We start from the raw sequence: 26,518 nt of genomic DNA, 5'->3' as shown, positions 1-26,518 counted from the left end.
ACTTTGAAACCATATTTTGAGTACATAGCTTTTATATATCAAATGCTAGAACAATGGTGAAATGGTGTGTAACTTCTATTGTGTGGAGCTATTATATGGTATTGCCAGTATTAAACATGGCGTACAGTCACCTATGGTTTAGACACGTCAGAGTTAACGCATGCTCACTAAAGTTCGGTTGTGGCGCATGTCCATTGTGAAGTTGGTCTTTGGGCATGCGCATTAAGACAATTACCTGCCAAGCTCAGCTGCAACGTTCACGCCTCTACAATGGCTGTTCGCACGGTGTCCGCAGCTTCCAGGCTTCTCCTGTCTCCTCTCCCGTTGACGGTTGGCATCAGGCAGCAGGTAGTGCCCGGGCTCATGGTGGTCCCTGTAACCGTAATGTTATGGGTTCAGTATGGAGGAGATGTCTGCAGCCTTGTTCAGGAGTTTTCAATGTCAGAGGCTTTGGCTGTGCTGTTGTAAAACTACATCTCCCAGCATGCCCTTCCTATGTGCATATGTCAAAGCATGCTGGGACTTGTAGTTTTTGAGACCCACAAATTCTCCAGGTCCGGTTATGGCGTTTTTATTTTATTTTTTTAATGTCTTTGTTATGACGTTAATTAATAAAACACTATTAACACTTATGAGCACTCTCTTACCTTACAACATTTTTTGCACATCTGCCTAAAACTTTAGCTCAGCACTGTATTTCACAAGCTTTTTTTCCCCCAGATATTTAACTTTTTTTTTTTAAATTTTTGCCGCCCATAAGGGAATTGAATCTGTTGTGCTATTTACTATAATTCTTCAGTATTGTGGTATGTAGTGAAAATCACAGGCTTGGCTTTACAGGAGTACCAAGATGGCGGCAAACAATCGGCAGCCAGCTATCGCCTGAATGGTCGTCCCATCAGGATTAGGGTACTTAAGTCAGGCCCTGGCTACAGCATTTAAGTGGCCATATATCAGTGATCGGAGATGAGAGGCAGGTGCTGACTGCATAACCCAGACCTCATCAGATCGGTATGGCAGAGTTACGTCATGGAGTGAGAAGATGCTAAAGAGCTTGTACAGTTGTGGCCAAAAGTATTGACACCCCTGCAATTCTGTCAGGTAATACTCCGTTTCTTCCTGAAAATGATTGCAAACACAAATTCTTTGGTATTATCTTCATTTAATTTGTCTTAAATGAAAAAACACAAAAGAGAATGAAGCAAAAAGCAAAACATTGATCATTTCACACAAAACTCCAAAAATGGGCCAGACAAAACTATTGGCACCCTCAGCCTAATACTTGGTTGCCCAACCTTTAGCCAAAATAACTGCGACCAACCGCTTCCGGTAACCATCAGTGAGTTTCTTACACTGCTCTGCTGGAATTTTAGACCATTCTTCTTTGGCAACCTGCTCCAGGTCCCTGATATTTGAAGGGTGCCTTCTCCAAACTGCCATTTTTAGATCTCTCCACAGGTGTTCTATGGGATTCAGGTCTGGACTCATTGCTGGCCACCTTAGAAGTCTCCAGTGCTTTCTCTCAAACCATTTTCTAGTGCTTTTTGAAGTGTGTTTTGGGTCATTGTCCTGCTGGAAGACCCATGACCTCTGAGGGAGACCCAGCTTTCTCACACTGCGTCCTACATTATGCTGCAAAATTTGTTGGTAGTCTTCTGACTTCATAATGCCATGCACACGGTCAAGCAGTCCAGTGCCAGAGGCAGCAAAGCAACCCCAAAACATCAGGGAACCTCCGCCATGTTTGACTGTAGGGACCGTGTTCTTTTCTTTGCCTCTTTTTTTCTCCTGTAAACTCTATGTTGATGCCTTTGCCGAAAAAGCGCTACTTTTGTCTCATCTGACCAGAGAACATTCTTCCAAAAAGTTTTAGGCTTTTCCAGGTAAGTTTTGGCAAACTCCAGCCTGGCTTTTTTATGTCTCGTGGTAAGAAGTGGGGTCTTCCTGGGTCTCCTACCATACAGTCCCTTTTCATTCAGATGCCGACAGATAGTACGGGTTGACACTGTTGTACCCTCTGACTGCAGGGCAGCTTGAACTTGTTTGGATGTTAGTCGAGGTTCTTTAGCCAACATCCGCACAATCTTGCGTTGAAAACTCTTGTCAATTTTTCTTTTCTGGCCACATCTACGGAGGTTAGCCACAGTGCTATGGGCTTTAAACTTCTTGATGACACTGCGCACGGTAGACACAGGAACATTCAGGTCTTTGGAGATGGACTTGTAGCCTTGAGATTGCTCATGCTTCCTCACAATTTGGTTTCTCAAGTCCTCAGACAGTTCTTTGGTCTTCTTTCTTTTCTCCATGCTCAATGTGGTACACACAAGGACACAGGACAGAGGTTGAGTTAACTTTAATCCATGTCAACTGGCTGCAAGTGTGATTTAGTTATTGCCAACACCTGTTAGGTGCCACAGGTAAGTTACAGGTGCTGTTAATTACACAAATTAGAGAAGCATCACATGATTTTTCGAACAGTGCCAATACTTTTGTCCACCCTCTTTTTATGTTTGGTGTGGAATTATATCCAATTTGGCTTTAGGACAATTCTTTTTGTGTTTTCCCATTTAAGACAAATTAAATGAAGATAATAATACCAAAGAATTTGTGTTTGCAATCTTTTTCAGGAAGAAACTGAGTATTATCTGACAGAATTGCAGGGGTGTCAATACTTTTGGCCACAACTGTATATCCTAGATAGATGATGACTTAGCTCAGTGTGGCCACCACAACTGGGACCCCCAGCGATGGCTGGAATGGGAGCCTTATGTCCCCCATTAGTTGAGCGGTGAGTATCACTTGTACATTATGACACTGAAGATACCCAAAGATAATGTAGTGATATAATCAGTGTTGTAGATTTGAATGCCGCACCGTTCAACCCCCCCTGACCGCCATCTTGAACTTCTATCAATCTGAGGTCCCAGTTGTAAGACCCTCACGGATCTAACAGTTATAATGTCAATCAACTGGTTACTGGAGTACTTCTTTAGTGGTGTCTTCTCATATCAGATATTTATGGCAGCTGTGGGTCCCTGGCATCACATGTCCTCTCTGATCCCATCTCTTATTCCCCATAGGTGCTGCCTGCAACATGGACCCAGCGCAGGAACTATTCATCGGTAAGGGATGAGCCGGCATTGCTGGGACCCCATAAAACACTTGTCCCAAAAATGACACCTCAATTCACTGTAGAGCCACTGCCTTTGGGCCAGATCCTCCAGCTCTGACTAGACCACCTGTGGAACGCGACGCACGCCAGTGATTGATGATTTATGGGACGTTCGCTGCGCTGGGATGTGCGCTGCTTTCCGCCTGGCCACATGGTCTATTACACATTACTGATACACATCACACCCCTCATGTGGTCTTGTCGGCTCCGGAAGATCCTGATTCACTTCAGGTCATTCCTCTATATCAGGGTTCCCCGACTCCAGTCCTCAAGGCCCACCATCATGTTTTCAGGACTTCCTTAGTATTGCCCAGAGGTGATAATTGCTTCACCTGTGTAATACAAAGGAAATCCTGAAAACATGATCTGGTGGTGAGCCTTGAGGACTGGAGTTGGGGAACCCTGCTCTATATGACGTCTCTCCCGACCTCAATACATAAATGGAAGGCTTGGAAGGGGTTAAACAAAAATAGTGTGTGTGTGTGTGTGTGTGTGTGTGTGTGTGTGTGTATATATATATATATATATATATATATATATATATATATATATATACACTCACTGGCCACTTTATTAGGTACACCTGTCCAACTGTGTGTTAAGACTTAATTTCTAATCAGCCAATCACATGGCGGCAACTCAGTGCATTTAGGCATGTAGACATGGTCAAGACAATCTCCTGCAGTTCAAACCGAGCATCAGTATGGGGAAGAAAGGTGATTTGAGTGCCTTTGAACGTGGCATGATTGTTGGTGCCAGAAGGGCTGGTCTGAGTATTTCAGAAACTGCTGATCTACTGGGATTTTCACGCACAACCATCTCTAGGGTTTACAGAGAATGGTCCGAAAAAGAAAAAAAATCCAGTGAGCGGCAGTTCTGTGGCCGGAAATGCCTTGTTGATGCCAGAGGTCAGAGGAGAATGGGCAGACTGGTTCGAGCTGATAGAAAGGCAACAGTGACTCAAATTGCCACCCGTTACAACCAAGGTAGGCAGAAGAGCATCTCTGAACGCACAGTGCGTCGAACTTTGAGGCAGATGGGCTACAGCAGCAGAAGACCACACTGGGTACCACTCCTCTCAGCTAAGAACAGGCATCTGATGGCTACTTTCAGCAGGATAATGCGCCATGTCATAAAGCTCGAATCATCTCAGATTGGTTTCTTGAACATGACAATGAGTTCACTGTACTCAAATGGCCTCCTCAGTCACCAGATCTCAATCCAATAGAGCATCTTTGGGATGTGGTGGAACGGGAGATTCGCATCAGGGATGTGCAGCCGACAAATCTGCGCCAACTGTGTGATGCCATCATGTCAATATGGTCCAAAATCTCTGAGGAATGCTTCCAGCACCTTGTTGAATCTCTGCCACGAAGAATTGAGGCAGTTCTGAAGGCAAAAGGGGGTCCAACCCGTTACTAGCATGGTGTACCTAATAAAGTGGCCAGTGAGTGTATATATATATATATATATATATATATATATATATATATATATATATATATATATATATATATATATTATTTTATTTTTTTTCCCCTTTCCGGGCCTTCTGTCTTTTCGGAGAAAATCCTATTTATCTAGACTGAATCTAATCCACCATTTGATTCTGCCGAATTTCGACAAATGCCCTCGTCTCTCCGCATGAGCTTTACACCAAAAGAGTGCAAAAAAACAGGTTTATCAATCCAATATTCAGACATGTATACAGCACATAAAGGGTAAAAACACTTAAGAAGCATAACCGTGCTATGTAAAGTACCTAATCTGGCCAGCCGTGATAAGAGGCAGTTGCACTCTTATGATCTCACTATAAACAATTATTCCCAGCCCTGTAGTAAAGTGTACAGTGGCTATGTGTCTAAAAATAAAGCAAGATACATGTATGTGTATATATATATATATATAGCTAATCACTGATAATACAGTGAGCACAGCAGAAGCCATACCCTATAGGACGTATCAGCAATCCCTAAGCGTTTCGCCACCCTGGGGGCTTCTTCAGGGATGAATGACTTTTCTGTGTTTTCTTTATAAACATCTAATGTTGATGAATATTTATTCCCAGGATAGAGCCTTGAGGGGATGACAACAGAAAAGGGGGTGGGATGTGGGGGTAGAGTGAGAATGAGGAACACTAAATGTGAGGTATGAGGTGACCAGGAGATCGCAAAGTTTTTAGCCAAGGAGCTGTCCGGTGACCGTCTCTCCTGTATCTATCACTTATTCGAATGTCCTTTTCATTTGGCACAAACAAGTGGCTCGTCGTCTCGAGCCCCCTTCGTATACGTCTCTGACTGTACCTTTTTTTTTCTGTCTCTTAACAGCAACCCATGATAGTAAGTATGTGTCCCCCGACTATTGTGTGTGTTTGTGCTTTCTATGTCTTTCGTATCCCTGTTGTCTGTAGCGTTACTTGTTTTCTGATGTCATCTTTTGCCAGGCATGTTTCCTTCCTTCTCGAACACTATTGTCATAGCTATGTCCAATCATAGTAGTCATTGGTGGCGGTACTTATGATTGGCGCAGGTGCCGGGAGACAAATAATCTTATTTAAAGGGCTTGTCCAGAAAAGGTAGACAGGATCTGGGATACAGCCCATGGGTGTATGGGCGGCAGTGGAGCAGTCCTTTCTTTCAAATAGTGGACAACCCCTTTAAATATTAATACAGACCTAGGTTATGCCTATAGAGATTTGGCAATGACGGCTGACTGGTGTGTTGGACTTTCCTCCATCACTCTTACAATATATAACTTTTTTCTTGTGTTTGGTTCTAGCCGCCTCCTGCAAAGTACGGAGGAAGACACACCGTGACGATGATCCCCGGAGATGGCATCGGACAGGAACTTTCCCTACACGTTAAGGAGATTTTCAGGTGAGGTACGCCGCTGCATCAGATCACTCGTCTTTTGTCCTGCTGTTTAAGGAGTTCTTCAACCCCTTTTGCACTGTGGACTATTTTCATTTTTCCTCTTTTTTCCAAGAGCCCTAACTTTTCTATTTTTTTTTTCCTGACATCATGGACGTACAAGGGCTTGTTTTTATGGGTTAGATAAAATGATTAAAATTAAAAAGCCAAGGACCGCCAAGAACAATCATGTAAAATGCTGAATGTGAAAAAATATTAAATATATCTATACACACAAAATGAGTAAAATTATGTATCAGTAGTGATGGAGCTCATTAATCGCTATCCCACACAGCGTGTGATTAAACAATTTAATAATACAATATTATAAATGAATTTTCAATACACACTGGGTGTGTGTGTGTGTGTGTGTGTGTATATATATATATATATATATATTACATACCAAAAGTTCGGACTTTCAAGTGCGCTACCAGACAAATTCCATGAACACACCAGGTTAAAAAAGTTAGCCCTTTAATCCCTACGCGTTTCGAAGCAACCTCTTTTGAAGCAATATTACAAAAAAAACCTCTTTTGAAGCAATCTCTAAGGTTAAAATCAATTATGACAAATTAATTCAGGAGGGAAAAGATAGTAATATTTTTAATAAAAATGAATATAAATTTTTAAAAGGTGCATATTCTCGCACACCATTTTTTTTTATCATTTACCTAAGATTCACAAGGATTTGGTAAATCCGCCGGGGAGACCCATTATATCAGGTATAGATTCTGTCACTAGTAACCTATCCCATTTTATAGATGGGATATGTGTAACCATGATCCTATCATTAAAGAGTTTCATCAGAGACTCAACTAATTTAATACAGTATCTTCATGACATTGAATGGAAACCGAATTTTATATTCCTTAGTATGGATGTGTCCTCACTCTATTCCAACATATCCCATACTTTAGGTTTGGCTTGTTTTAATAAAATTTTAATAGGTGATAAGAGACTAACAAAAAAACTAAAAAACTTCATTTTAAAAGGTATGGAATTCATTTTAAAAAATAATTATTTTACCTTTGAAGGTTGTCTTTATCATCAACAGCTCGGGACTGCGATGGGCTCTAAGGTCGCACCAACCTATGCAAATATCTTCATGGGCATTTTTGAGGAATTTCATATTTTTAAATCCAAATGGTATAGCAATATAATCCTTTACAAAAGATTCATTGATGATCTATTTTTTATATGGGATAACTCTAATGATATTTATAATTTTATTTGTGACCTAAATACGAATAATTGGGGTCTGTCTTTCTCCTCAATATTTGATAGTAATGAAATCAACTTCCTAGATCTTACAATTTTTATTAAGGACAATGGCATTGCTACTAAAACCTTTTTTAAGAATGTTGATACTAACAGTTATATACCTTTCAACAGTGGTCATTATGGAAAGTGGCTTAGGAATATCCCTGATAATCAGTATAGAAGGATAAGGAAAAATTGCTCAGATATAGAGGACTATAAAAATCAAGCGAAAATCCTGACGAACAGATTTAGTAAGAAGGACTATCCCAAAAATCTAATAAGAAATGCCTATAACAGTTGTTTAAATATGTCCCAAAATTCGTTGGTCAATGGAATAAAAAAAGCTAAGGTTGTTGATAATAAATTCACCACCAATTTTGTAACACAATTCTGTTTAGAGAACAAAGAAATAAGGAAAATTCTTTGTAGTAATTGGCATATTTTACTTAATGACCCACTTCTGCAGAAAATACTCCCTAGTAATCCGAGGGTTACTTTCAGAAGGGCTCCTAACATTAAGAATCTTGTAGCCCCTAGTCGCTTAAAAAATGAGAAAAAAACCCTTCTAATAACCAATAGTCCACCAAGAGGTATTTTTCGATGTGGGAAGAAAAATTGTGCTTGTTGTAGTAATATAACACATAGAATGAAATGGTTTAGATCAAACTCTACGGATGAATCTTTTCCTATCCGTGAATTCCTTAATTGTACCTCTGAATATGTGATCTATTTAATTGAGTGTGGCTGTGGGAGGCAGTATGTTGGCAGAACCACACAGCCACTACATCTTAGAATTAATTCCCATAGGTACAATATTAAAAAAGGCTTTCTATTGCATGGTCTGTCTAGACACTTCACTCTGAAACATGATAAAAACACTCAAGGATTAAAAATAAGTCCTATCGAACAAATCCCTATTAACCATCCTGACAGGATGGGACAATTAAATAGGAAAGAAATCTACTGGATCTATAGGCTGAATACACTGAAACCCAATGGGTTAAATGAAATTTCTGAAGTGTTTCTTTAATATTCTTGTCATCTTGTTTTTTCTAATCTTCACCAATGTGTCAATTTATCTACAAATTTTAATAAGTTTTAATAGACATTTTTACATTTTTTATATTTTTTGATATATGTATATATAATTTCTTTTTATGTTTTCATTATACATTGTCTCATATGGTTGTATAAATATATCCTTTTCTTTTCACTGTCCATCACACGTGGTCCTTCACTAATATTTAGGTTTCTTCATATGGAACACAATGGGTTATTTTTCTTCACACTTTCATATTTGGTATCATAATCGTAATTTTTTGTTTTCAATATTTTTTTCTGTCTATTTGGTTTATGCTCCAAGAATACAGACCTTCACTATATCTTGGGAAACAAGTTATTAACGCGTTCCTTCTTATGTTTCACATTTTTTATTGTTTATAGCAGCAAAACTCTTCACAATTATTCACGCACATATATATGCGTTCTTCTATCGCATATAGTTCTATTCCCTTATTTTCAGTATGGTCCCTCACTTTCCTTTGGTCTCTTATTCCCTCATACAAAACACAACGGGTTAATTTCATTCATATATATTTTTTCGGCATTACAAACATATTTTTCGTTTTCAACAATTTTTTACTGGTAGTCCAGTTCATGTTTTTAAAATTTCGGTTCCATACTTTTTCTTTGGAATCAAATTTCCAATGCGTTTTTTCGTTCTTTTTTGGTCCTCAGGTCACATTCTTCATAGGAATTAATTCAAAACTTTTATGGTTTTGTATGTACATGGACACATTTTCCGTTCTCATCTGATGTGTTTCTATATGTTTCCCCTTTATATTTTTTAATATATATATTCCTTAATAATATTTTTATTAATTTTATTCTATTTCCCCTCCTGAGTGGTGAGTGATCCGGTGATCTCTAGTGCTTTTTTCGGGTGTGTTTCGTCCATCTAGTCGCGCCACTGACTTCATTTGGAATGGCAAGTCAAATAATTGGGACAATTATTTTATTCATTATTTTATTCAATATTTATACTTTTACTATATTTTTATTTATATATATATATATATATATATATATATAATTTTTATACACATTTTTCGGAGATACAATTTCTTCATGATCGTCTGGCATTACGATGTTCTTCTTCCCCCCTTTTTTTCTTTTCTTTTCAATCCGAACACCTTCCCTGGTGTGGTGGTACGTTTGCTGGACTGCGATCTCTTCTCCTTTTTCCCACATTTGTGGGTTCATTTCTTTTCTTTCCTTTTCCCTTTTTTTCTTTCCTTCTTTTCTTCCTTTTTCCTCTATCCGCATTCCATTTCATCTGCAAAATAAAATAAAGATATTAATGTTTTTATTTATCATAGATTAGTTAACTTTAATGAACTTTTCCTGACACTTGAACTATTGTGATCTTTGACCTTTACGGCGCAGCACATGTCTTTCATGGCGCCAAATTTGAATCCTGCATGTATAAATGTGGTGACAGCTCTCTATATTCATGTGTCAACCCCTGAAGAAGTGGTGTTATGCTTCGAAACGCGTAGGAATTAAAGAGCTAACTTTTGTAACCTGGTGTGTTAATGGAATTTGTCTGATAGCGCACTTGAAAGTCCAAGAATTCATTCCCTAATAACTTTGTTGCGGTTCCGTTGCGGACCGTTAGACGTGCAGCAGGCTGACATACTATACAGGCTTTACTTTTTCTTTGAAAAGGTGAGTACAATACTCCAATTATTCATACGTTTTACCCAGATAAGACCCTATTGCGCTCTTGTTTCAACCTTCTAGTTATACAAATACCAAAAGTTTGGACACACCTTCTCATTCAAAGAGTTTTCTTTATTTTCATGACTATGAAAATTGTAGATTCACTCTGAAGGCATCAAAACTATGAATTAACACATGTGGAATTATATAATTAAGAAAAAAGTGTGAAACAACTGAAAATATGTCTTATATTCTAGGGTCTTCAAATTAGCCTCCTTTTGCTTTGATTACTGCTTTGCACACTCTTGGCATTCTCTTGATGAGTTTCAAGAGGTAGTCACAGGAAATGGTTTTCTCTTCACAGGTGTGCCCTGTCAGGTTTAATAAGTGGGATTTCTTGCCTTATAAATGGGGTTGGGACCATCAGTTGTGTTGTGCAGAAGTCTGGTGGATACAGAGCTGATAGTCCGACTGAATAGACTGTTAGAATTTGTATTATGGCAAGAAAAAAAGCAGCTAAGTAAAGAAAAGTGAGTGGCCATCGTTACTATAAGAAATGAAGGTCAGTCAGTCCGAAAAATTGGGAAAACTTTGAAAGTGTCCCCAAGTGCAGTGGCAAAAACCATCAAGCGCTACAAAGAAACTGGCTCTCATGAGGACCGCCCCAGGAAAGGAAGACCAAGAGTCACCTCTGCTGCGGAGGATAAGTTCATCCGAGTCACCAGCCTCAGAAATCGCAGGTTAACAGCAGCTCAGATTAGAGACCAGGTCAATGCCACACAGAGTTCTAGCAGCAGACACATCTCTACAACAACTGTTAAGAGGAGACATTGTGTAGCAGGCCTTCATGGTAAAATAGCTGCTAGGAAACCACTGCTAAGGACAGGCAACGAGCAGAAGAGACTTGTTTGGGCTAAAGAACACAAGAAATGGACATTAGACCAGTGGAAATCTGTGCTTTGGTCTGATTAGTCCAAATTTGAGATCTTTGGCTCCCACCACCGTGTTTTTGTGCGATGCAGAAAAGGTGAACTGATGGACTATACATGCCTGGTTCCCACCGTGAAGCATGGAGGAGGTGTGATGGTTTGGGGGTGCTTTTCTGGTGACACTGTTGGGGATTTATTCAAAATTGAAGGCATACTAAACCAGCATGGCTACCACAGCATCTTGCAGCGGCATGCTATTCCATCCAGTTTGTGTTTAGTTGGACTATCATTTATTTTTCAACAGGACAATGACCCCAAACACACCTCCAGGCTGTGTAAGGGCTATTTGACCAAGAAGGAGAGATGGGGTGCTATGCCAGATGACCTGGCCTCCAGTCACCAGACCTGAACCCTATTGAGATGGTTTGGGGTGAGCTGGACCACAGAGTGAAGGCAAAAGGGCCAACAAGTGCTAAGCATCTCTGGGAACTCCTTCAAGACTGTTGGAAGACCATTTCCGGTGACTACCTCTTGAATCTCATCAAGGGAATGCTAAGAGTGAATCAAAGCAGAAGGCGGATTACTTTGAAGAACCTAGAATATAAGACATATTTTCAGTTGTTTCACACTTTTTTGTTAATTATATAATTCCACCTGTGTTAATTCATAGTTTTGATGCCTTCAGAGTGAATCTACAATTTTCATAGTCATGAAAATAAAGAAAACTCTTTGAATGAGAAGGTGTGTCCAAAATTTTGGTCTGTACTGTATGAGTATGTATGTAAATATATATATATATATATATATATATATATATATATATATATATATATATATATATATATATATATATAATATATATATATATATATATATAATATATATATATATAATCTTTTTTGTTTTAGTTCCCTAAGGGTATTAACAAATGCAGTGAAAGCTTAAGTTTTAAACAGTATGAAAAAAAACATAAGTTCAAATCACACACCCCTTTTCCCCCCTTGAAAATAAAGATATTAAAAAAAAACTTAAAAAAAAAAAACAACACACATGGCGTCTTTGCTTTCAGAAAAATCTGATCCATTAAAATAATCGAATCAGAAAAAAAACACTATAAACAAAATAAATTCAAGAGATCCAAAATTATGCTTGTTTGTTTTGTGGGGGAGGTTGCCACAATTCTGCAAAAAATGCTGTAACGAGTAGAGTTGAGCGATACCGTCCGATACTTCAAAGTATCGTATCGGATGGTATCGGCCGATCTTTAAAAAAAGTATCGGTATCGCCGATTCCGATACCGGAAGTCCCATTCAAGTCTATGGGACTTCCGGTATCGGAATAAGAAAAACCCTTTCCTGCCCTTGTACAGCCTCTCTGGGGTCTGTACGGGCCTTTCGGGGGGCTGTGCCGGCCTGCCAGGGGGTCTGTGCAGGCTCCGGTGGTCTGTGCCGGCCTGCCGGGGGGCTGTGCCGGCCTGCCGGTGGTCTGTGCAGGCTCCGGTGGGCTGTGCCGGCCTGCCGGGGGGCTGTGCCGGCCTGCCGGGGGGCTGTGCCGGCCTGCCGGTGGTCTGTGCAGGCTCCGGGGGGCTGTGCCGGCCTGCCGGGGGGCTGTGCAGGCATCGTCCGATGGGACTACAAGTCCCATCGGGCGATGCCTGCTACCATGACAGTGATTGACACATTAGCCAATGATGGGACAGTAATAGTCCTATCATCCGGCTAATGTGTTGAATGTAAAAAAAAAAAAAAATTACATGCTGCATACTACATACATGCTACATTCATGCTACATACATGCTACATTCATACTACATAAATACTACATGCAACATACATACTACATGCATGCTACATACATACTGCATGCTACATACATACTGCATGCTACATACATACTGCATGCTACATACATACTGCATGCTACATACATACTGCATGCTACATACATACTGCATGCTACATACATACTGCATGCTACATACATACTGCATGCTACATACATACTGCATGCTACATACATACTGCATGCTACATACATACTGCATGCTACATACATACTGCATGCTACATACATACTGCATGCTACATACATGCTACATACATACCACATATATACTACATACATACTACATGCATGCTACATACATACTACATGCTACATACATACCACATACATACTACATACATGCTACATGCTACATATATACTACATATATACTACATGCATGCTACATACATACTACATGCTACATATATACTACATACATACTACATACATACTACATGCATGCTACATACATACTACATACATACTACATGCTACATACATACCACATATATACTACATACATACAATACATTCATACAATACATACATAGACATACAGTACATATAACATAGAGTAACATACTTACCAATACTTGTCACATTGTTCCCCGAAGCCATTGTCTTTTCCGGAATAAATATTAACATAACAAACCACAAAAATACTCACCCACGATCCGAAGCAGTCCACGAGTGTGTCCCACGACGATCTTGGGTAGAGAACGGCAGCATCAGATGATGCTGCCGTTCTCTACGGGCTGCAGGAATCCAATGACGGAAGGTAGGTATCCTTCCGCACTGTATTCCTCCGCCACTTAAAAAAAAAAAAAAAAAAGTCCCTAGTCTCACTTTATGCCATTGCTGTGTGGGAAATTGCCACACAGCAATGGCATAAAGTGAGACTAGGGACTTTTTTTTTTTTAAGTGGCGGAGGAATACAGTGCGGAAGGATACCTACCTTCCGTCATTGGATTCCTGCAGCCCGTAGAGAACGGCAGCATCATCTGATGCTGCCGTTCTCTACCCAAGATCGTCGTGGGACACACTCGTGGACTGCTTCGGATCGTGGGTGAGTATTTTTGTGGTTTGTTATGTTAATATTTATTCCGGAAAAGACAATGGCTTCGGGGAACAATGTGACAAGTATTGGTAAGTATGTTACTCTATGTTATATGTACTGTATGTCTATGTATGTATTGTATGAATGTATTGTATGTATGTAGTATATATGTGGTATGTATGTAGCATGTAGTATGTATGTAGCATGCATGTAGTATGTATGTAGTATGTATGTAGTATGTATGTAGTATGTATGTAGTATGTATGTAGCATGCATGTAGTATATATGTAGTATGTATGTAGCATGTATGTAGTATGTATGTGGTATGTATGTAGCATGTAGTATGTATGTAGCATGCATGTAGTATATATGTAGTATGTATGTAGCATGCATGTAGTATGTATGTAGTATGTATGTAGTATGTATGATGCATGTAGTATGCATGTAGTATGTATGTAGCATGTATGTAGTATGTATGTAGCATGTATGTGGTATGTATGTAGTATGTATGTAGCATGTAGCATGCATGTAGTATATATGTAGTATGTATGTAGCATGTAGTATATATGTAGTATGTATGTAGCATGTAGTATGTATGTAGCATGTATGTAGCATGCATGTAGCATGCATGTAGCATGCATGTAGCATGTATGTAGTATGTATGTAGTATGTATGTAGCATGTAGTATGTATGTAGCATGTAGTATGTATGTAGTATTTTTTTTTTTTTTAACATTTAACACATTAGCCGGATGATGGGACTACTACTGTCCCATCATTGGCTAATGTGTCAATCACTGTCATGGTAGCAGGCATCGCCAGATGGGACTTGTAGTCCCATCGGACGATGCTTGCACAGACCCCCGGACATCAGCACAGCCCCCCGGCAGGCCGGCACAGCCCCCCGGCAGGCCGGTACAGACCCCCACAGGGTGCACAGACCACCGGCAGGCCGGCACAGCCCCCCGGCAGGCCGGTACAGACCCCCACAGGGTGCACAGACCACCGGCAGGCCGGCACAGCCCCCCGGCAGGCCGGTACAGACCCCCACAGGGTGCACAGACCACCGGCAGGCCGGCACAGCCCCCCGGCAGGCCGGTACAGACCCCCACAGGGTGCACAGACCACCGGCAGGCCGGCACAGCCCCCCGGCAGGCCGGTACAGACCCACACAGGGTGCACAGACCACCGGCAGGCCGGCACAGCCCCCCGGCAGGCCGGTACAGACCCCGGGCAGTCCGCACAGCCCCCCGGCAGGCCGGCACAGCCCCCCGGCAGGCCGGCAGAGACCCCCGGAAGGCCCGAAATGACGGCGCATCATGATGCGCACACACCGCGCATCATGATGACGTCAGGCTGTCAATCAACTGAACTTCCGATTCCGATGCCGAATTCCGATATTGAAAAAATATCGGAAGTCGGTATCGGAATTCCGATACAGCAAGTATCGGCCGATACCCGATACTTGCGGTATCGGAATGCTCAACACTAGTAACGAGTGATCCAAAAGTCACATCTTTTTGTAAACTTTATTTTTTTTTTTTCCAAGCACTAAAATAATAAAAAATCTGTACATGTTTGGTATCGCTGTAATCGTACAGATGAGGAGAATCATATTGCATGGTAATTGTTAACACTAAATGTACACTGTTAAATTATTCCCAAAAAATCAATGTCAGAACTGTTTTTTTTTTTGTTTTTTTTTCTTCACAATTTCTCCCCAGTTGAATTTTTTTTTTTCCAGTACATTATATGGTGAAATGAAGGGTGTCTTTCAAAAGCACAACTCTTCCCGCAAAAAACAAGCTTATATATATATATATATATATATATATATATATATATATATATATATATATATATATATATATATATATATATATATAAATGAGAGTTATGGCTCTGGAACGAAGGTGAGGAAAATGGAAATTGGTCGCAGGGTGACGAGGTTAAACAGCCATGATCGGGAAGATGCCAGCTGTGTAACGCAGCCGCACCTGCCCTGTTTAGCGCTCTCCGCTATGTACATCCGCTATCCTAAGGATAAGTGTACAGGATGGGAGAACCCTGTAACACAGCCCCTTGTTACAGACACGCCTGTGTGCCGGTGGATTTCGAGGTGGTGAATGTGAACTCCACCACAACAGACGAAGACGATATCCAGAACGCCATAACCGCCATCCGGAGGAACAGGGTGGCTCTTAAAGGTACGGCGCTCTTTTGAAGAGTTTCCTGCAGGTTCATGTCTTCCGTATAGTTTTCACTAGTTCTCAATGTAATTGCACCTTTTTGTTTTTTATCGTCAGGTAACATTGAGACGAACCATAATATGCCGCCATCTCACCGCTCTCGGAACAACCTGCTTCGGTAAGTTACTGCGGGTGAGCTCTTCACCCCGGTCTCAGTAAGGACATGGGTGTGGGATGGCAGTTATGGCCTTTACATGTAATACCATAGGGAATGGTTACATGGATCTGACTATGGACCTCCGGAAAGCAGTACATACGTTCTGGGTACACAGCTCTGCCTAGCTCTAAATGTGCATTTCATGGTTGTAGATTTTCTTAATTCTGTTTGCGGGACATAGTAATAGGGGTGGCCATATTTCTTGAGCCGCTGTAGATGGTATTTACAGGGATGATTTTCAGCAGCTACATAGGCCTGGAGGTGTCCATCGACTTCTATGGGAGAGTGTTGTGAACATTGTCTCCATTCTGTGCAGAGAGGAGGAGGTGAGCTGTGACATCACCTATTGTGAATGGTGGATCCTGTGTTATCTACTGTATATATTATTATTATTATTATTATTATTATTATTATGCATTTATATAGCGCCATTTATTCCATGGTGCTTTACATGTGAAAAGGGGAAATATAGACAAGTATAATAAACGTGTAAGACAAGGGACACACAAATACATAAGGAGAGGGGACCCTGCCCACGAGGGCTCACAGTCTACAGTCTATATAGGTGTTATCAGTCATTGTAAGCATGTCTGTAATGATAATGAGACTGCTGAAAAATTATCTCTACAGAGTAGAAGGTTGAAGTCCAATTTTTAACTTATTAGCTAAAGGGAAAACTGCAAAATTTCTGGAAAAAAAAAATGTAGTTTTTTTATAGATGGTCACCTAAAAAATTAAAGAAAAAAAACACCCCAAATTCTTAAATTAATTTAGGGATCGTCCAATACTTTAGTATTGCTTCCTTAGGAAATGACCTCATCAGTGTCTGATCGGCCGGGATCTGTCACCCCCACCGATCAGCTGTTATCGGTGTCAGTATTGATTTGAATAGGAGGCGGATGTGCAGTACTAAGCCCCGGCCACTGCAGGTAGATGGGCAGCTCGGCAACTGAGTACCTCCAGCCGGCGGCCACCGACACTGATAACAGCTGATCGGCGGGAGTGCTGGGTCTCCGAGCCCAGCCGATCAGACATTGATGATTTGTCTTAAGGAAAGAGCATCAATGTAAAAGTAGAGAACAACTTCTTTTCCATAAAAATAGGTAGTTTCCTCAAGACGTTGCAAGAAATTATTTGACACAGAAATAAATAAAAAAAAAAAAAGGTGGAGACTTAAATGGTCAGCTAAACAATTAGAGTGAAAAATAAATTATGTCCTCTCCACAGGATAGGTGTCAACTCACTGATTGATGTGGGTCCCAGCGGTCGGACTCCCATGAATTGTCAGAACTGGGCACATTTATCCTTGTTAAACTGGAGCAGGAGTGCTGATTCTCGACCATTGCTCCACACTTATACCCTGTGCTCGGCTTTTACCCACAACCCCATAGACAATGTAATGGCCTTCGGGGGGCGGTTTTAGTTTGTAGTTAGGAACTTGGGGCAGGTCTTGGTAGTTAGGAAAAGCCCCCCACTTCCTGTCTATCTTCCTGATGTACTGTCACTGTCTATCTGTGTATAGGCACAATTGAATATGGCTGTCAGTCACTAGACAATGGTAGGAGAAATACACACTGGAAATTGAGGGGAAGCTAGTCCTAGCACCTGTAGTGGTGGCAGAATGCCGATGAAGAGGAATTACTCAAAATAGTTAATGGTAACCTACAGAAATTAATAATTGGCTCCACTCCTGGACATAGTAGACCAGTATGTGAAGCAATAGCAATTTTTCCTTGTCATAGAGGATGAGGGCAGTAAGGCAGAGCATTTCTGTAGGTTCTATGTGAAATGACAAAAGTTACGCTTTAAAGTCTTCCAATATATTTAGGGTGCGTTGTTCTGTCACCCTCTCATTCCTCTATAATTTTGGTGCTTTCCTCTCATTTTCCAGTACCAGCTTAGATCTTTACGCCAATGTGATCCACTGTCAGAGCTTGCCCGGTGTGCAGACCCGGCATAAGGACATCGACATCCTGATTGTGCGGGAGAATACGGAGGGAGAGTACAGCAGCCTGGAACATGAGGTGAGGGATTGATTGCAGCCGGGGAGGAGGGAGAGTACTGCAGCCTGGAACATGAGGTGAGGGATTGATTGCAGCCGGGGAGGAGGGAGAGTACTGCAGCCTGGGACATGAGGTGAGGGACTGACTGCAGCCAGGAAGGAGGGAGAGTACAGCGGCCTGGAACATGAGGTGAGGGACTGATTGCAGCCTGGGACATGAGGTGAGGGACTGACTGCAGCCAGGATGGAGGGAGAGTACAGCGGCCTGGAACATAAGGTGAGGGACTGATTGCAGCCTGGAACATGAGGTGAGGGACTGATTGCAGCCTGGGACATGAGGTGAGGGAATGACTGCAGCCAGGAAGGAGGGAGAGTACTGCAGCCTGGGACATGAGGTGAGGGACTGACTGCAGCCAGGATGGAGGGAGAGTACAGCGGCCTGGAACATGAGGTGAGGGACTGATTGCAGCAGGGGAGGAGGGAGAGTACTGCAGCCTGGGACATGAGGCGAGGGACTAACTGCAGCCAGGAAGGAGGGAGAGTACTGCAGCCTGGGACATGAGGTGAGGGACTGACTGCAGCCAGGAAGGAGGGGGAGAGTACAGCGGCCTGGAACATGAGGTGCGTGACTGATTGCAGCCTGGGACATGAGGTGAGGGACTGACTGCAGCCAGGAAGGAGGGAGAGTACTGCAGCCTGGGACATGAGGTGAGGGACTGACTGCAGCCAGGAAGGAGGGAGAGTACAGCGGCCTGGAACATGAGGTGCGTGACTGATTGCAGCCGGGGAGGAGGGAGAGTACTGCAGCCTGGGACATGAGGTGAGGGACTGACTGCAGCCAGGAAGGAGGGAGAGTACTGCAGCCTGGGACATGAGGTGAGGGACTGACTGCAGCCAGGAAGGAGGGAGAGTACAGCGGCCTGGAACATGAGGTGCGTGACTGATTGCAGCCGGGGAGGAGGGAGAGTACTGCAGCCTGGGACATGAGGTGAGGGACTGACTGCAGCCAGGAAGGAGGGAGAGTACTGCAGCCTGGGACATGAGGTGAGGGACTGACTGCAGCCAGGAAGGAGGGAGAGTACAGCGGCCTGGAACTTGAGGTGAGGGACTGACTGCAGCCTTGGGACATGAGGTGAGAGACTGACTGCAGCCAGGAAGGAGGGAGAGTACAGCGGCCTGGGACATGAGGTGAGGGACTGATTGCAGCCTGGAACATGAGGTGAGGGACTGATTGCAGCCTGGGACATGAGGTGAGGGACTGACTGCAGCCAGGAAGGAGGGAGAGTACAGCGGCCTGGGACATGAGGTGAGGGACTGATTGCAGCCTGGGACATGAGGTGAGGGACTGATTGCAGCCTGGGACATGAGGTGAGGGACTGACTGCAGCCAGGAAGGAGGGAGAGTACAGCGGCCTGGGACATGAGGTGAGGGACTGATTGCAGCCTGGGACATGAGGTGAGGGACTGATTGCAGCCTGGGACATGAGGTGAGGGACTAATTGCAGCCTGGGACATGAGGTGAGGGACTGACTGCAGCCAGGAAGGAGGGAGAGTACAGCGGCCTGGAACATGAGGTGAAGGACTGATTGCAGCCTGGGACATGAGGTGAGGGACTGACTGCAGCCAGGAAGGAGGGAGAGTACAGCGGCCTGGAACATGAGGTGAGGAACTGATTGCAGCCAGGGAGGAGGGAGAGTACTGGAGCCTGGAACATGAGGTGAGAGACAGACTGCAGCCGAGGAGGAGGGACACTACAGCAGCCTGGGACATGAGGTTAAAGACATACTGTAGCTGGGGAACAGGGAGACTTCAGCAGCCTGGAACATGAGGTGAGAGACCGACTGCAGCCAGGGAGGAGGGGAGAGTACAGCAGCTTGGAACATGAGGTGATGGACCGACTGCAGCATTGGACATGAGGTGAGTGACCGATTGCAGCCAGGGAGTAGGGAGAGTGTAGCAGCCTGGAACATGAGGTGAGGGACCGATTGCAGCCAGGGAGTAGGGAGAGTGTAGCAGCCTGGAACATGAGGTGAGGGAGAGTACAGCAGCCTGGAACATGATGTGACAGTGAGGTACAGTGTTCATTGTGCGTTAAGGGGCTGTCGATGACTCAGGAGACCCCCTTCTTAATCCCTATGTTCCCCCCGAGTAAAATAATGACACCTATACTTCCCTCTTGTGCTGACACCATTCCAGCATTACCCTATGAGTTTACAAATTTTAGATTTTAGATGATGGGAGATTTGTGGATGCAGTGATACCGTGTGTGTCTTTTTGTTTTAGATGTGATTCGATGGTATATTATTTTTTAGTCCTGTTAGCGGATTGTCTGATCGCTTGTTCTGTATGCTGCAATCCCATGGCTCCACAGGAAGACCAGAGGACCAACATGGCTTCTTCAGAGGCCTTTAGCAGGCCATACTGACTTTGTCACTTACACATTGGCATTTAAGGCAATAACAGCAGTGATAGGAGCCAGAGCTGATCACTGAGATTAGAGGTAGCTGCTGGCTGTGTAACACAGTCTGTATCGGCCTGTAATAGTGCTGGCTCAGCCCAATCCGTACCCAGGCACCCATCATAGAACATACCAATCCGTCCATGCCAGGGAGTGTAAAGCGTATGAATGACTGCACAATACCAGGCTAGTCCTCGTGATGCATGGGCTACATGTGTCCTCATACCTTACAGAGCGTGTCTGGAGTGGTGGAGAGCCTGAAGATCATCACCCGTACTAACTCGCTACGCATTGCCGACTATGCTTTCAAACTGGCCCGTGAGAAAGGACGAAAGAAGATCACAGCCGTGCACAAGGCCAACATCATGTAGGTTATGGCGTGGGCAGTCTGCATTCTGCACACGGGGCACTTTTAACTTCTCCAATGTCTCTGCAGGAAACTGGGGGACGGTCTGTTCCTCCAATGCTGCAAGGAAGTCGCTTCCGGTTACCCGGATATCACCTTTGAGAGTATGATCGTTGACAACACCACAATGCAGGTAATGGTGGCATCCATCAAGTGCTACCAGGGCAGGTTTGGTATGGTCTGATGTCGGGTAATTACACCAGACTAATATTTCCCCGAAGGGCCAGTGATTGCCAAAGAGACCATAGTGAATCCCCAGTAATCGGGTGGCATGTGGCACCACCTGCTTGGTACACTGATGGATCCCCCTTTCCTGGCCTTTAGGGAGCAGTGTAATGAGCACCAGCCTTCCTGGCAGTATTAGTGCATCTAATACCCTCTTTCTCCCACATTTACTATTCATACCCTTTTTTTTTTTTTTTTGTTTTTTTGCAGCTCGTGTCCAACCCCCAGCAGTTTGATGTTATGGTGATGCCCAACCTGTACGGGAACATAGTTAATAACGTCTGCGCCGGGCTGGTCGGTGGCCCCGGTCTTGTACCGGGGGCGAACTATGGCAGCGTGTATGCTGTATTCGAAACAGTAAGATGCCTATTAGTAATCTAATCTTTTTTTTTAAAGGCGTATGCCATAAATATTATATAGGTGAGGCCTTTCCCCATCGAGAGAACAGGCAGTACTCTGACCATCTTTATACTGTAAGGTTCTCCCAAAATGTCAGTGGGGAGATGCCCTTTCACACAACTAGAGATGGACGAACTTGAACAGTAAAGTTCAGTGTCTGTACTGAACACCTACTGTATGGGAACGGACACCAAACAATGACTTCACCAGGAAGTCTGTGTTACTGTTTGAGTTCGGCCCCCCTGAACATCGGGTGCTTGTTGCGTTATGTGCATGACAGCGCAGCAAACGCGGCTTCTGACAGGCAGTAAAATCATTAATGACAGACTGAGCCCGTAGCTGTGATCGGAGGTGAAAAGTTTACCTCCATTCACTGGCATTGGCTGATGGGACTACTGCTCCCTTCAGGCTACGCCTGCTGCCGCTAATGACAGCGAGAGCAGGAGCGGCTGATGGCAGTATTCACCAGCTAGCGCCTGCGCTCTAAATAAATAAATTTTTTAAAAAAAGGCGTGGGTTTCCCTGTATTTTTGAATAACCAGCCAGGCAAAACTGACAGCTGGGGGCTGTAACCCTCAGCTGTCAGTGTTATCAAGGCTGGTTGTCAATAATAAGTGTCCCCATGCTATTTTTTGACAACTAGCCAACCTAGAGCAGATAGCTGGAGCTAGCATTCTCAAGCTAATAAGGGACCATGGATATTGCCCTCCCCCAGGCTAAAAATAGCAGCCCATAGCTAGGCAGAAAAGGCACATCTAATAGATTCACAAATTCTGGCACTTTGCCTGGCTATTCCCACTTTCCCTGTGGTGTTGGCAAGTGGGGTTCATATTTGTGGGGTTGATGTCACCTTTGCATTGTCAAGTGACATCAAGCCCACGGCTTAGTAATGGAGAGGCATCTATAAGACCCATATCCTTTACTAATCCTATAGCTGTATGGTAAATAAAGACACAGCTGGAATAAAGTATTTTATTTGAAATAAAAACAATACACACTTACCATTTTTTATTTAAAAATAACACCCTTGTACTTGCCTAACACCCATTCCACTGAATCCCTCGTATCCTGTAATAAAACAAAAATTAGAAAATATCATCCCTCTCCTGTCTGACGTTCTGTCCAACGCGGTAATCCATGTCTGGGGATAAACAGTTTTCATCCTGAACAGTGCCAAGATGTGACCGACCAAGCTGAGAACCACTGGTGAATGAGCTGCTTGCAGCATCAGTGACTGGCAGTAACATCATCATGCGACCGTTCATGCTGAGAAGCAAGGAAGAATGAACTGCAGCGTGCAGGCCCCTGAACTACTGTGATCACCGCTAGCACAATTAGAAAAAGGTCTCACGGTGCAGGGATGACTTCACTGCAGTTCACAGTGAGAAATTTCTCCCATTGAACTGCAGTGAACTCACAGCTGCACGGTGAGACTTTTCCTTAGCGTGCAAACGTTGATCTCACCGAGGTCACCACAGTTCATTGGCCCGACTGGGAACACATTCTCAGTGACTTGCGGTAACCTTGATGAGGTCACTGATACTGCGCTCCCAGCAGCTCATTCATCAGTGGTTCTGAGCCTGGATGGTCACATCTTGGCATGTCCAGGTTAAAAACTTTATTCCCCCAGACATGGATTATGGTGTTGGACAGAACGAGAGATGAGGGATGTCGTTTTTTATTTTTGTTTTATTACAAGAGATGATGGCTTTGGTGGAATAGGTGTTAGGTGAGAATAACTGTGTTTGTTATTTTTAAATAAAAGAATAAGTGTTTATTTCAAATAAAAGACTTTATTCTTGTTGTGTGTTTATTAAAATAATTAAAATAAACAGCGTGAGGACCCTTCTATGCTTGATAACTAGGCTTGCTAACGCTAACAGCTGAATTTTGTGGCTGGTTATCAGAAATACCAGATAAACCACACTGATTTTTTTTCTTTTTTTAATTTATTTATAGCGTATGAGCCAGCTGATGAATGCTCCCATCAGCCGCTCCTGTTCTCACACTTATTAGCAACAGCAGGTGTAGACTGATGGGAGTAGTAGTCCCATCAGCCGCCAGTAATTGGAGGTAAACTTTATACCTCCGATCAAAGCTGCGTGCTCAAACTGTCATTTGACAGCATGGGAATCGCAGTGGCCTGACTGGCGTTAGTGATTTCACCGCCAATCAGAAGCAGCAACACTGAATGCTTGCCCCCCCCATTCAAGTGAACGGGGTCCGGTTACAGTTCTGGTACCCGAACCTGAACTTTTTTTTTTTTTACTTTTCTGCGTAACCCACAGGACCCGAACATCCAGGGGTCCACCCATCACTACAGACGACTCTTCCATGGAAGTCTAGGAGCTGAGCCATGGTTTATTGGGTTCATTCCCATGAAATGGGCACCCTTAGAGCACTGGAGCCCAATCCAACCATTGCCTGGTATCTGAATTTCCGCATCACAAATCTCTCTGAATCCTTTATCTTTTAGGCAACCAGGAATACTGGGAAGAGCATAGCCAACAAGAACATTGCTAACCCCACCGCGATGCTACTGGCCAGCTGCATGATGTTGGACCATCTAAAGTATGAGCAGCTCCTCACTAATCCTCCTGTCTGTGTACTGTCTACACTGCTCGGTCCTGTAGTCGGCGTATAGGGTGTGATGAATCCGCTCTTATTTTGGCAGGTTGCACAGTTACGCGGCCTCCATTCGTAAGGCTATCCTGGGCAGTATGAATGAGCACCGGGTAAGTTCAGCATGTCCTTGGAACTGCACCAGGTGGACCACGCCGTACGATCGCTCCCCCACCATATCTGACCACTGCCTCTTGCCCAGCAGCCATCACCATAAACCTATAGATACACGTTCTTCCAACTAAACTAGAATATCATCAAAAAGTTAATTTATTTCAGTTCTTCAATACGAAAAGTCCATATTATATAAGAGTCCATAACACCTCAGCAGTGCCACAGGCTAATCGCCTCCATGCTACGCCGCATTGATGCAGTAATTGATGCCAAAGGAGCCGCGACCAAGTATTGAGTGCATTTACTGAACATACATTTCAGTAGGCCAACATTTCAGACTTTATAACACCAGCTTGAAAAAATGATTTTAAAGTATTCTAATTTCCTGAGATAATGACTTTTGAGTTTTCATTGGCTGTATGTCATAATCATCAACATTAACATAAATAAACACGTGAAATAGATCACAGTGTGTGATGACTCTATATGAGTTTCACTTTTTGTATTGAAGAGCTGAAATGAACTTTTTGATGTTCTAATTTAGTGAGAAGCACTTGTACAAAGATGCCAGCTATTTCCCTTATTACAGAATGACTACCACATGCAGAATACAAGCTGCTATTACTGGTGGAAGGTTGGTTCTTGCATTTTTGGAAGTTGTGCATGAATTGCTTCTCTTTTTCATGACAGATGCACACTCCAGATATTGGGGGACAGGGTACCACCTCAGAAGTGGTCCAGTCCATTTGCCGGCAGATTATTGTGAAAAATGGCCGTGCAGTCACTGTTTGAGGTAAGGTGAAGTTTTGTGAGGTTTGCCCTTTAATGTGTATATAGAGTGGTCTTCAGCACCCGGCACTCTGGAACGCCGGTATGTATGATACTGATGCGGCACATGGTTGCCACAAGTATTACATATGGACACGGATATCTCCGGTACCAGTAATATCGGGACGTGTGAAACCGGCCTAAAGAAGAACTGCAGTGTACTATTACATTGTAGGAATTTTGCAGTTCTTGCGGACGGGTGTAATAGTATGGCATGTTTAATAAGAAAATGTTACATTTAATAAAGGTTTTTGTTGTGTGGCGGTAAATAAAAACTAAATTTTGGGGAAAATATAAATTGCAAAAATATATTCATAATTTTTAAGGTTGAAAATACACAAGTCCATTGAGTTCAACCTATAATTTCTAAACTTTTTCTTTTGTATATTAAAGTTTACAAAAAACTCAGTAAATGTAATAAGCTAAATAACAAATGATTGGTTTTATAGAGCATTCACTTGAAAGAGGAATTGTCACCAGGTCAAAAGAGGACAGTTTTTGTTTTTATTTTATTCCAACTACTCCCCTGACTATTGTTGTTTTTTTTAAATTTGCCATATGGGTACAGAGATATGGACCTTTTACATTAGTTTTAATTTTAAGAGTCTTTACTCTGGGGGTGTGGCTCACAGGATCCTCAGGGGCGTGTCTTTAGGTCACTGCATTATCCTGAGAGCCACTCCCCCAAAGAACATAAAGTAGCAGTAAATAAAAAGGCCCAGATCTCTGGGACTGTATTACAGATTTGGCCACTCTTGTGAGAGATGTTCAGGTTCCAGGATATCTTCCTTACATGAGTCGATAATATTGTGTGTTCCAGGTGCCATGACCTCCTCAACCACTGCCGGTGCCTGTTCCAACCCTCAGCTGCTCTTACCTGCAGTCCATAGGTGTGAGATGTGGTATAATCACGGCATTTGCACTGCAGAGTTCTGTATTTCATCAGCTTCATGCGTTCACACCAGCCTATTTTCTGTCTGTGGGCAGTAGATCTCAGACTGATGTTCATCATTGCAGCATGCACTGTTGTTACAGCAAGCAGCCATCATTAGTTTGAGCCCAGCCTTCCAAGGAGGTGCGGTCATCTCTGTATTCTTGGGTCATTGTATGTACTCCGCTCTGATGTGTGTGAGCTTCATTTACTCATGTTCCCATGTCAATAAAAGAGATTGATAAACCAGA

At 43.0% G+C, this 26,518-nt stretch overlaps 1 protein-coding gene across 2 annotated transcripts; it reads left to right on the top strand.

Annotated features, from left to right (window-relative positions):
- Positions 1-193: 193 nt before the first annotated feature.
- On the top strand, positions 194-26,518 carry IDH3G (isocitrate dehydrogenase (NAD(+)) 3 non-catalytic subunit gamma). Of its 2 annotated transcripts, XM_073590764.1 has the most exons (14): positions 194-348; positions 3,081-3,122; positions 5,500-5,511; positions 5,951-6,048; positions 15,969-16,084; positions 16,184-16,244; positions 18,175-18,307; positions 20,976-21,109; positions 21,179-21,281; positions 21,584-21,730; positions 24,249-24,343; positions 24,447-24,507; positions 25,199-25,301; positions 26,157-26,518. In XM_073590764.1, exons 1-13 carry the CDS (start codon positions 271-273, stop codon positions 25,298-25,300), a joined length of 1,182 nt encoding a protein of 393 aa, XP_073446865.1. In that variant the 5' UTR covers positions 194-270; the 3' UTR covers position 25,301; positions 26,157-26,518. The 2 variants fall into 2 exon arrangements, with proteins under 2 accessions (XP_073446865.1, XP_073446866.1); XM_073590765.1 differs by lacking the exon at positions 5,500-5,511.

This window comes from Dendrobates tinctorius, unplaced genomic scaffold, assembly GCF_039654945.1.
Source record: "Dendrobates tinctorius isolate UK_male_01 unplaced genomic scaffold, ASM3965494v1 ptg000120l, whole genome shotgun sequence".
Classification (NCBI taxonomy): domain Eukaryota; kingdom Metazoa; phylum Chordata; class Amphibia; order Anura; family Dendrobatidae; genus Dendrobates; species Dendrobates tinctorius.
The sequence above is the reverse complement of the archived record's forward strand: the minus strand, read 5'-3'. Positions and strand labels throughout refer to the sequence as shown.